Raw genomic sequence first — 11,714 nt, 5'->3', positions numbered from 1 at the left:
GCGGCGGTCTCTTGACTCGACGGGCGCCGCCGGCGACCAGCAATGGAGTTCCTGCTGCAACCAATACGCGGGTACGTCACAGAGCCCTTTCTCTCCGCCCGCGACGCCCGTCCCCCGCCGTCCCTAGCCCCCAGTTGTCTCGTTTCTCTGGATTTAACATGCTTTAGCGCCTGTATCAGATCCACTTTCTTGGAAGAGGTTGGAAAAAGCTTGGTACCGCCGGCGCCGCCGGAGCTGGCCTCTGTGGCGGCGGGGCAGCATGTTGTAGATATGGTGGTCGAGCTTCCAGTTGTGCGGCAGGATACCTTGCCACCCGTGCAGCAGGCCGCCAGCGGCCATGCGCAGATTGTGGCAGGACCGGCGTCCGCCGAGGTTAGGTTGGAGAGCTCACCTCCGTCGTCAGAGTTGTCCACTGCGAAGATGAATCCGCGAGCCCCTGGGTGGAATAAGAGGTCAGTTGTGTGTGTTGGGCATGTTTAGCAGATAACTGACATACTGATAGTGATAGAACCATCAGATTACTATTAGTGCAGAACATCACATATTCTTGTGGTCTTGCTTATTTTTGGAGGAACTAGGTGGTCAGCATGTGTGCAGCAAATCTTGTACTTTAGATGTGAGGCAATGATCTAGTGTATTTGTACATACTAGATGATACCCCCGCGCGTTGCTGCGGGAAATTTTGTCAATCTTTTGGAGGTGTATGTATAACAAAGAAAACAGGCAATGATCGAATAAAGAAATAAAAGGCATGACACCAGGCGAGGCATTGCTTGGAAAAGCTTACACAATCATGTTCCATGATGAAGTTAAACTTTCATCAATTAAATGGCATAACTCAAATTTGACACATAGCAGATTGGGGGCTCGCAAAATATGGTTACCACATTATAGTTCAGATAACTCCATGCAGAAAATATGCAGCGGAAAAAGTTAAGTCGTTCTGAGAGTTGCACAATGAAAATTAATGTACACACATACAATGGGGTAGGAAGTAAAATATATTTAATGAAATTTAGTAATGAAAAGTTACTTAGTTGAGCAATTTCTGAAGTTTCTGTCACCGGGGATGCGTTCTGATATATGCAAATATCTGGTGTGACGAAGAGGCATGGTTAGTTGAAGCATTAAGAACTTACCTGCAAGTATATAGCAGACAAAAAATAATTGAAAGCAACTTCGATGGAGATGAGATAAACAATCATTAATAGTAGTGCTCCCTTTCCAGAAACAAATTTAACTGTGTTCAAGTATATATCGACTTACCATCTCTTGCTTGGAAAAAAATATTACATCGAATCCAAAAATTGCTTACCACTATCACCAGCATGAACAAAGGAGGGATGCACTCACCCATCCATACAACACAGTTCCAAAACCACAAGAATTTAGGGTGTCGATTCATCATACTGTACAACAAATTAAGGCAGAGTTGAAAAAATGTATCCAGAGAGGAACCTAATGGCATATACGTGTTGCCGGCATCATAGGCCCATGGTTTAAGGCAGTGCGAAAAAGTTGTATACAGAGAGGATTTCTGAATCTTTTCGGAAAAAAAGAGAGGATTTCCGAATGGCATCTACATGTTGTCGGCATCATAGAGTAGACACCCATGGTGGTGGAGCCACCAGCCAGGCTTCTTCAAATCACGCATGGCAAAGGCTTGTTGAAAAAAAAAACAATCTGTGGCCTCCTCATACCCGAGTAGTTTCTTCATATTAGGTCGAGTATGGCCAGGAACTCGTCAGCTCATGGTCCAGCTTCATGCGATCTTGGTGTTGTTGTCAGTAGTGGTGGACTCATCGTGAGTTTGTCGTAGGACGGCCGCATGTGCTGCTTCTATATGACGATGATGTCGGACGACGAGGTGAGCGGGTAGGTGAGGACGCCCTGCTGCTCGCCGGTGAGGTGGACCTTGAGGTATTACTGCTATTGGTGCTGGTGTCCTCGATGGCTTAGGTAGACGGTGACGATGACTTTGAGGGAGGAAGTGAGGACACCACAATGGAGGTGGAGGAGGCAGATACACATGCGTTGTCGCCCTAGGATCATGATAATCATCCACGCACGCATCATTATCGCCATGGATGTGAGAAAGAGGAGGAGCAAGCCTGATGTAGGATTAGCCTACGTGCGTGGGTGAACGAAAAGAGGGGCGATGGATTTATGGGGGATGAAGCCCAAGGGAGATGAGCCGAGGGGCCTCGTGGGGGAGGCGTGCGTTGATTACCCTCCACCAGGAAGGGTGTTAGTGGGATTTGATGGAGATTAAAGAAGGCCAAGTGGGAGAGAAAATCAAGAGGCGTTTCCATAAAAAATTCTCAGGGAAAAAGAATGCTGCCGTGAAGACAGGAAGTGTTGCGATGCAGACAAGTGGGAGAGAAAATCAAGAGGCGTTTCCACAAAAAAAATTCAGGGAAAAAGAATGCTGCCGTGAAGACAGGAAGTGTTGCGATGTGGAGAAAATCCTTTGGTAAAAAAAAGGATGATTTTCTAAAAAAAATCAATAAGGATGATGAGGTAGTGAGGCCGCTGATGTGGATAGGCTGCATGTCAAGAGAATTAGTTTAGTGGGGATGAACTATTTAGGTATTATAGATTAGAACAGTCGTAAAAAATTAAAGCTAGGGTTTCATAGAATTATTTTCGGTTGGAACACCCATTGGACATATAATTGCATGAGTCTACAATTGTATGGAGTGTGACCTAGTTTTTGCATGCATCGTGTGTGAGAAAACATTATTTGCTGGGAAAATTACTGGATCGATTTGTATTGAAATGTGAAGTTGGCTTTATTTCGCAGGTTGAGGATTGGAGCTGCAGCACCGAGCAGGCCACCGTGTCCTAACCGCGTCAGTGCGTTCAAGAAGGCAGTACGGAGGTTTGCTGAGAATCCAACGGAGAATGTTACGCCAGTTATCGGCACGGTGGGTCAGGCATACGACTTCTACAATTTGTACTCCTGGGAGAAGGGATTTGGCATTCGTTATGGCAAAAGCAGGTTAAATGTGGAGAGGACCAAATGCATGCAGGAAATAGTTTGTGGTTGCTCGGTGAGTTAAAGTTTTTTTTTTCTATTAGAACATGCAAATGAGAGTATTTTCCATGTGTCTCTGCTAACATACTAACATGTGAAAACATTTTCACAGGGAAAAGCTGGGGTTGAGAACACGAGATCTTGTCACTGTGAGTGTCCTGCTCTAATTAGGCTGCTACGAGTGGAGGACAACGGATGGTATATAGCGGAGCACAGGGATACGCACAACCACTCGTTGTCGCCTAATTTTGGTGAGACAATCCACTGGCCATCTCACAAGCATATAGATGTGTACATCAGAGATCTTGTGAAGCAGTTGAGGCAGAACAATGTGAACTTGGCGAAGGTGTACAGCATCATTGGAGGGTTTTTGGATTGATGGAGAATGTTCCGTTCACAAAGAGGTCTTTGGGTAATTTGTGCGGGAAGATAAACAGGGACCATGCGGAAGATGACGTGAAGAAGACAATTTATGTGTTTGCTGAGATAGGAGCTAAAGATCCACACTTCACGTACAGGGTTCAATTTGACAACGAGGGGAGGATCAAGAATCTGATGTGGGCAAGCGAGAGCAGTAGACTGCAGTACTCTTTTTTTGGGGATGTGATCACGTTTGACACAACCTACCGGACTAACCTGTATGACATGCCTTTCTGATTGTTTGTTAGCGTGAACAACCATTTCCAGAGTGTGACCCTGGCAGGTGTGCTTGTGCGTGATGAAACTGAAGATAGTTTTGTATGGGTTTTCTCAGAATTCCTCCGAATGATGGGAGGTTCTCCACCTGTGACCATACTAACAGGTAATTTCGTCCTATAGGTTGTGAATACTGAACAGCTCACCGATTGCTCCTATGAGTTAGATACATATTTCATATTTCTATGCTGATGGTGTTGTGCATTCACATGTGCAGATCAGAACCGGGCTATGGAGCTAGCGATCAAGAACGTTATGCCAAACACGACCGACCGATGGTGCAAGTGGCATATCCTGAAAAAGGCAAAAGAGACACTCGGTAGTTTGTACACAAAGAAAAGTGAATTCAGGGCTGAATTTTATAAGGTGATAAATCACATGCTGTCGGAAGATGAGTTTGAAAAAGGTTGGGAGATGTTGCTGGACAAGTACAAGCTGAGATCTCATCCGTACATGACAAACCTGTTTGAGATTCGTAAGAAATGGGCGAAACCTTATTTTAAGGGCGTTTTCTGTGCGAAGATGACTAGCACCCAGAGGAGTGAGAGTGCAAACCATATGCTAAACGGACCAGATTTTGCACGATTTGTCGTAGGCAAGGTCACAAGAACTGTCGTAGGAAGCCAGCTAGATGCAAGAACTGTGGCGTCGAAGGTCATCGACGAAACAATTTTCATAAAGCAATGGCAGTAGAACTAGCAGGAGGCATGTAAAAAGAATGATCAAAAAAGAATGCCAGGTTATGGAGTAGGTTATGAAATTTGAAAAATGCTAAGTCTGATGGAATGTTGTCTGTCCTCTGCTGTAAGTGGTTTGTATGCGATGTCAGCAGATTCATCTGCTGTTGTTATGAACAAGGGATCAGCGGGAGCACCCAGCCGGCCTGGGAGGAGTAGAAGCTTGCCATCTTCTTGGTTTTGATGGTTGCAAGCGAGATTGGAGAAGATAAGGCAACGGGTGGGAGGGTGTGGATTCTTCTAGTGGAAGGAGGCAGATATATAAGTGGGGCTGGATGGACTCCGGCCGTTTACCACCTACCGTCTGAGCCGTGGCCCAAGAAAGGGCGTCCCCATCTGAGCCGCTACCTGGCGGGTGACGGGCGTTGCCTTCGACAAGAGAACATGGTGGGCCCTTTCGTGGAAAAGGGCATGGGATACCTGCCCAAATACGTTCTGATATACCTGCAGCGGTGGGGATCGCGAGAAACCTTGACGGCTATGATCTGAGCTCGGGCTCAGAATAGGACTTTCGTTCTTCTGGAATTTAGTGAGTATGTCTAAGAGAAAAATTGCATAACAGAAATGGTTGTTACTATTTGAATATGTAAAGCAGACAACAGCAACGTTATGATCTCTGACCAAATTACAGATGCTTTTGGAATTTTGGTCACCCCTTAGCTCAGCAAGGCAAACATCCACATGCCTACTGGACATGCCTGAACTTACACATGACCAAGGGCAGGCATTCAAAAGGCTTACAAATACGCTGTCAAAAACATTGAGGAAAGCTGAAAAGATTCTGGTACACTGCCGAAAATAATAAGGAAGCTTGTGATTTGAAGGGGTAGCTCCTTCAAGAACACTCTTAGTTCATCGGCAGAAAAGAAAGCGAGTCTGAAGCGTTACTACAGCAGATAATGCAAATTGTACTACATACATTGGTACATATACACAAATAAATTAGAACACGGAACAACAACCACAAAATACACCACGCATACAACACATTTGAGATGTACTAACAGAATCGCAAAATGAACGACAAGCATAGGTACATGTCTAGTTTACAAACCAAGAGTGCTGCATAATTCATGGAAACATGGTTACTGAGAAAACGAGTCATGCTAAGTCGATTAGCCAGTTTGATGTCGAAGAGATGCTCGGAGTGGATTGCCGAAAGAGGCCTTGGGGACACAATCCCATCACCCTTACGAGCTCACCATGTTGAACTGGAACCTAGACAGCTGCTGCGGGATGGTGGAAATTACAGGTCCATACCGCTGCATCCAAATAGAAAACAGATTTCAGACTTTCATCACATTTAAGACCATTGATAACGGCACGATGTAATAATACAAGTCGCAGAGCAAAATATAGCCATGTTTGAGCAAACTTTGTGCAGGGTCTGAATTTCATTAGAAAAAATGCATGTTACAGCCATCCTATCGCTATCACCTGGCTAAACAGAAATAAAAATGGGAAAAACTGATGGCGCCAAAAAGAATCCAGATTGAAGTGGTTTCATAACTACAAGAGATGGATTCTTTCTCACAGAAATCAATTCAATAGTACCATCATTCATTTATGTGAAGCAAGAGAAAAACAGTTGTTTGGGTCAGATTCTTGTGATGGAAATTAAAACATATCACTGGAAATTTATTGAAGCATATATATCTCGACACACTCGAGGGATGAGTACATGTTTCTAAACATCAAGGAAAGCTAACTATCAGCATGGGGGAGTGCGGATTACCTGAACATTGTCATAGAGTTCAAACAGTGGAACAGCAAGTAGCTTCAAGTTTCTTGGAACAGCGAAATACTCTCTTTCAGTTAGATGAACAATGAAAAGCTTCTTGCATTCCTGTTCATCACATTGGTCGTTTTCATTATCTAATCCCAAATCCCAACAATAGGTGGTAACAAAAACCTCTTAAACAAGAATGTACCTTGGGCTTGGTTATATGTGGAGGGCAATAAGGATACATCACGGTCTCAAAGTTTGGCCTCCACCAAACAGCAACACACTCACCAACCTGTAAGTGAAAAACACATTACAGCTTTATAGGAATGGATACAGTTTACATTATACACTATGATAAAAAAAACATCTAATAGCAACAAGAGACAACATCAGGTGAAAACCCCTGATTCAGTGGAAGCTTGGAAACCTGTGTGCTGGCCGTTTGATCCTATATGTATGGACTAGATCCACACACTACTGCTACTTAGTATTTGCAATAGAACGCCCAATGGCAGCGCTGCTATTTTGCACATAGCCCCTCGGTGCTAGTAGAATTAGAACTCTATCCAACAAAACTCTGCCCAAACAAGAGAAGTATGTACAGGAATGGATACTGCAAACAGAACATTTGCAGTTCTATCAAAATCTTGGGCGACCAAGGCATGTTTGAGTTCGGAGGCAGTAAAAGGGAACATCATAAGACAAATCTGGGGCGTCCAAATATGCAGGCACTTTGCAGTCCCTACTAGCCAAATTAGCAGAACTAAGATCCATCAGTTTAACAACCACCACTTGCCTCTCGCTGTAGGTTAGGTCTTTTTTCATGACGATGAACAACCTCTCCGGTTTCAGTGCATTCTCCTCGATGAACTCGAGGAAATCAAACTCGTTATGATTCCCTTGTTGCTCACACAAAGACAAAGTCTTGGTGTGCGTCGGGACAGACTCAATATAAATTGTCTCCTGCCAGAACTTCACACTGAGGTCAATGTTTCTATGGCGTAGCGCGTTTTATGGCGACCGACCCCCTTCACAGCATTATAGCGCTTATGGCGTATGGCGTGGCGACATCATAGACACAACCTTATGGTGAATAATAGCAAATTAAATCACAACTTCATAGGCATAATCTAAATCTGTAATCTGTATGAGTTGTAGACAACTACTATTAGATGTATATAGTGCACTGTGTATATACCCCGTTGTATAAGGGGCATCATGCTTATTTCCCTAGTACTATACGTTTCAGCCCTTTGGGCCCATATCGAGCCAGGGAAAGTCCCTGACGTAGCACCCCGCCGCCACCCCCTGCAACTTGTCGATCTCTCTCTCCCCGACCCCAAATATCTCCCCTCTCCTCACGATCCAGACCCAACCGCTCCCTCCGCCCCTCGATCCAGCCGGCTGGCACGCCCTCCCTCTGCACCGGCGACACCGACAACCTCGACCACGGCTGGCCGGTGCTCCCCCACCTACCCGAGCCGTGCTGGTCCTCTCCTCCCTCTCCCTGTCACACCTCATCCACCATGGACTCCTCGGCTCTCCGTCCTCAGCCGCCAGAGAGGACGAGGTATGCGGCTAATTTTCCCCGCCATGGCCGCCTCTCTCTGTCTCTCTGCCGCTACGGGCCAAAAATATTGCAAGCCTGGACGCCATGGGCTGGGACCGTGCCACAACTTTATATCGTCGCTATACCAACGCCTTAAAAACCTTGACTGAGGTTGCTAGCGGATTGACATGGTTGGCCAGACAGTCACCGGAGAGGAATCACCCGGACTGTTCACCGGTCCTGTGCGGAACAAAGGGTTCATGCTGTAGGAAAGCACCATCTCCCAACAACTCTCCTAATCCTAGCTGTTGATGGGGAAGAAATTCGAATTGGGATTGGCTAGCTCCATAGGAAAAGGAACGGGATGACTCAGCCTCCATTGTGGATATTTCTGTACCGAGGTACAGGATGGTTGTGGGGTTCTATTTGCAATTTCTACAGCTTTTCATCTCACAACGCACATTTCCTATCCAACGGCACAATATCAGGTTTCCGTGTTTTCACTGAATGTATGATTTCCACTAGATATGTACTCTAGCAACAAAGTGAACATGCTGTCAATAGGACTGGAACCCAAGATTATTACTGTAAGAAGCTAGACACACAAGTTCATGCTGATTCAACGTATTTCATACTTTGGTAAGGACAGGCTACAGGGCAGTGTTGCATGTCTTCTACAGAAGTCCACTTTGAATACTGTTTCATAAGCATGTGGACACAGGAAATTATACTGAGGTATTAGTATGATGGTAGGTAGTTCATGTTTTAAATATTGGAGATTGTGATAGCGATTTCTGCAGCTAGCACTTAGCACCCATGTCACTCTTCCATTTAGGCACAGCCACAACATAGTGCATACGGAGATATATAATGTTAATGACATGCCATAATTTTTGTCTCTCGTACACATGACATGACTGTTATAGATGGGTCGAAGAAGCTGAAATAGCAGTTCAGTGCTTTATTTCTTCCAGATGCAGATAATCTTCAGTGCTGTTGGATTAACTATGACTCAGTAAGGTACAAAGTGACCAGTTCCAACATAATTATGCGAAATGATATGGCCATTCACCATTATAACAAAAAAGGAACTGAACTTCTCTCGGACTCAAATACCTGCCAGTTAGGTGGAAAGGAAGGTGAGTTCACTGCAAGTTTGCTGCACAACTTTCTTTTCAGGCCCTCAATTTCTGTAGAATTCAAGTCATGTAAGCAAACAGCCAAAGCAGATGATCCCATGTACGAGGAACATAATAGAAGAGTGAAGCAATAGAAAATTCACCATTTTCTCCAGGCTTCAAACGTCCACCAGGAAGTTTGCAAAATGTATTCCCAATTTGCAATAACAGTATGTGTGGGTGATTGTGCTCTTGCACCTGAATAGGATAATGCAAGTGAATATTTCAGTTTATTTGCCAAATTAATGCATCCACTGAACAATTGTTACTACAGGACGTTTGCCAACAATTGGATGTCTTGAATCACAAAAATGTATATGAGCATAATGATGAGATTGAAGAATAGGAACATACCAGTAGGATTGCTTCAACACTTGTCCGCATTCCTTCTTTCATGTAGCTGCCATTCCAAAGTAATTAGTAAGTTGATCTATTTGACAGGATAGGGTGAAGAAACATATTTAGCAAAGAAGCCAAACTGTTCGCAGGGTACTTAAGACACAAAATAGAATGAACATAAACCTGCAACCAATTGAAGAACCACCGAAGCTTCTATATGTATTTCCTTTATGATACACATTGACATGACATCCCAGGCCAGAATACAAACAAATTATCATGTATAACTACTTGTTACATAGTGCACCATAATTCCAAGTTCCATCCTTGGCAAAAAAAAGGATCTACCAGGCACCAGAACCCTTCTAGTTCCTCTGCTACGCACCTATTACAGAACCTACACAAAGTAATACAACCACGAAACAAGAGGGAGTAGTTGACCTCAGGAACTATATTGCTCAGCATTTCTGCTGTTATTTCAAGCCAGCACTAGCTTACAACCCGCAACAGAAAGCCACCGAACTAACAAAAACACCTATTTTAACATACAGACAGATTTACATAACACTCTGTTTTCATCAAGTAATTTCCACAGTGCCTAAATCCAAGCTAAATAAGAGCAGCATTAGCATGCAACAATTTGGTCTTCTCCCAATAATGCTCCATGCTACACTCCGACATAAGGAACCATTAATTACATAATGCTCCATAATTACAAGTTAAGTCGTTAAAAATATCAGCCAAGCACCATAATTATTGCAGTTCCCCTGCTAAGCACATCTAGTAAAGGAACTACACAAAGTAATGTAACCACGAAAGGAGAGGACATAGTCGACCTCATAAACTAGATTGGTCGGCATCTCTGCTGCTATTCCAACCCAGCACAGCTTACAACCATCAACAGAAAGCCATCAAACTAATAAAAACACCGATATTAACATACAGACAGATCCACATAACACTGGGTTTCCACGAAGCAATTTCTGCAGTACCTAAATCCAAGCTAAAAAAGAGCAGTCTTAACAACATGATGTTCAAAATTTGACTACAGATATGCAACAATTTGGCCTTCTCCCAACAATACTACTCCATGGTACTCTCTGACGCAAGGAACAATTGTAACATAAAGCGCCGTAATTGCAAGTTATGTCGTTACAAAAAACAAAATGTGCCAAGCACCATAATTATTGCAGTTTCCCCTGCTAAGCACATCTAGTAAAGGAATTACACAATTTGTAATATAACCCTGAAACGAGAGGCAATAGTCAACCTCGTAAACTAGATTGCTCTGCATTTCATGCTTCTATTTCAAGCCACCACCAGCTTTCAACCCTGAATATAGACAGCCAAAAATCCAACCAAAATTCACATACCAACACACAGATCTAGGTTTCCATGAAGCGATTTCCAGAGTACCTAAATCTGATCTGAGCTAAAACAAAGCATCCAGGCGGAGTGAATTTCAAAATTTGACTAAAATAATAAACGATTTGGCCACATCCAGACATTTCCCCGTGGAACCCTCCAGCGCAGGGGACTCTGCTGATGAACCCGAAAATTAACGGCGGGGATCTTCGACCCGGGAACAATCCGAGCTCTAGCGTTTAGGGCTTCCGGCGAGAGCAGTATATGGAGTGGATCAGGGAGGGGAGGGGCGAGGAGGCGCACTTACTTGACCTTCATGCGGGCGAGGCGGTCGGCGACGGAGGTGTCCTTCTCCATCTTGGGCTCCTTGGTGCCGAACGTGTAGTTGGCGAGCGGGTACACGTTCACCACCGACGACGTCGAGGCGCCCACCATCTCCTCCGCTTCGATTCGCGGGGCGCTCGCGCTTTTCTTCAAGGGCTCCGGTGGTCGCCGGTGGTGGCGGCGGCGGGGGAGGCGAGGCTGGTGGTGGGGGGTCGGGTCGGGTCGGGTCGGGTGGGCGTCTCGGTCGCTGCTTGGGCTCGGTCGGTTTCGCGATATACCCACAGTTTGGTCTGGATTTGTATATTTATGCATTGTTTTTTCTTCTGTTTCTCTTATATTTCTGTTTATTTTTTATATTGTGTGCATATGGATCTTTTTTTAAACATCAGTACAGACATATTCGCTCATATACACGCACATACACTCATCCCTATGAACGCACACACGCACACCCTACCCTATGAGCACCTCCGAAAGACTGAGCCGGCATATCATCTTGAGATTTACGAAGTCACCGTAAGCGCCTTGTCGTCGACGGGAACGTCTCCTCCCACTGAATGTGCATCGCCGGAAATCCCGAAATAAATTCAGGAATAAATGCGAGCACCAGAATTTGAACCCTGATGGGCTGGGGATACCACAGTCTCTCTAACCATCCAACCACAGATTGGTTCGCTTGTGTGCATATGGATCTGTTTCAACTTCAAATTCACAATTTTTACGTACAATTAGTTGTTTTATGTTCCAGCCTCACGCAAATAAA

At 44.6% G+C, this 11,714-nt stretch overlaps 1 protein-coding gene across 2 annotated transcripts in view; it reads right to left on the bottom strand.

The window, feature by feature from the left end:
* Positions 1 to 11,177, bottom strand: part of LOC119366503 (pre-mRNA cleavage factor Im 25 kDa subunit 2) — a 16,125-nt gene extending 4,948 nt beyond the window's left edge. The window contains exons 1-7 of one of the 2 annotated variants that reach the window (XM_037632246.1): positions 10,935 to 11,177; positions 9,278 to 9,323; positions 9,028 to 9,121; positions 8,862 to 8,935; positions 6,402 to 6,488; positions 6,206 to 6,316; positions 5,332 to 5,732 (exon numbers count right to left, since the gene is read on the bottom strand). In XM_037632246.1, the coding sequence (XP_037488143.1) occupies positions 5,661 to 5,732; positions 6,206 to 6,316; positions 6,402 to 6,488; positions 8,862 to 8,935; positions 9,028 to 9,121; positions 9,278 to 9,323; positions 10,935 to 11,062 (612 nt within the window). In that variant the 5' untranslated portion in view covers positions 11,063 to 11,177 and the 3' untranslated portion in view covers positions 5,332 to 5,660. Of the gene's footprint in view, positions 1 to 5,331; positions 5,733 to 6,205; positions 6,317 to 6,401; positions 6,489 to 8,861; positions 8,936 to 9,027; positions 9,122 to 9,277; positions 9,324 to 10,934 lie in introns of those variants that run through there. The other variant, XM_037632247.1, reaches the window with a different exon arrangement.
* Between the last annotated feature and the right edge of the window lie 537 nt (positions 11,178 to 11,714).

The sequence above is a fragment of the Triticum dicoccoides genome, chromosome 2B (genome assembly GCF_002162155.2).
Source record: "Triticum dicoccoides isolate Atlit2015 ecotype Zavitan chromosome 2B, WEW_v2.0, whole genome shotgun sequence".
NCBI classification, from domain to species: domain Eukaryota; kingdom Viridiplantae; phylum Streptophyta; class Magnoliopsida; order Poales; family Poaceae; genus Triticum; species Triticum dicoccoides.
This window is presented reverse-complemented; position numbering and strand designations above follow the sequence as displayed.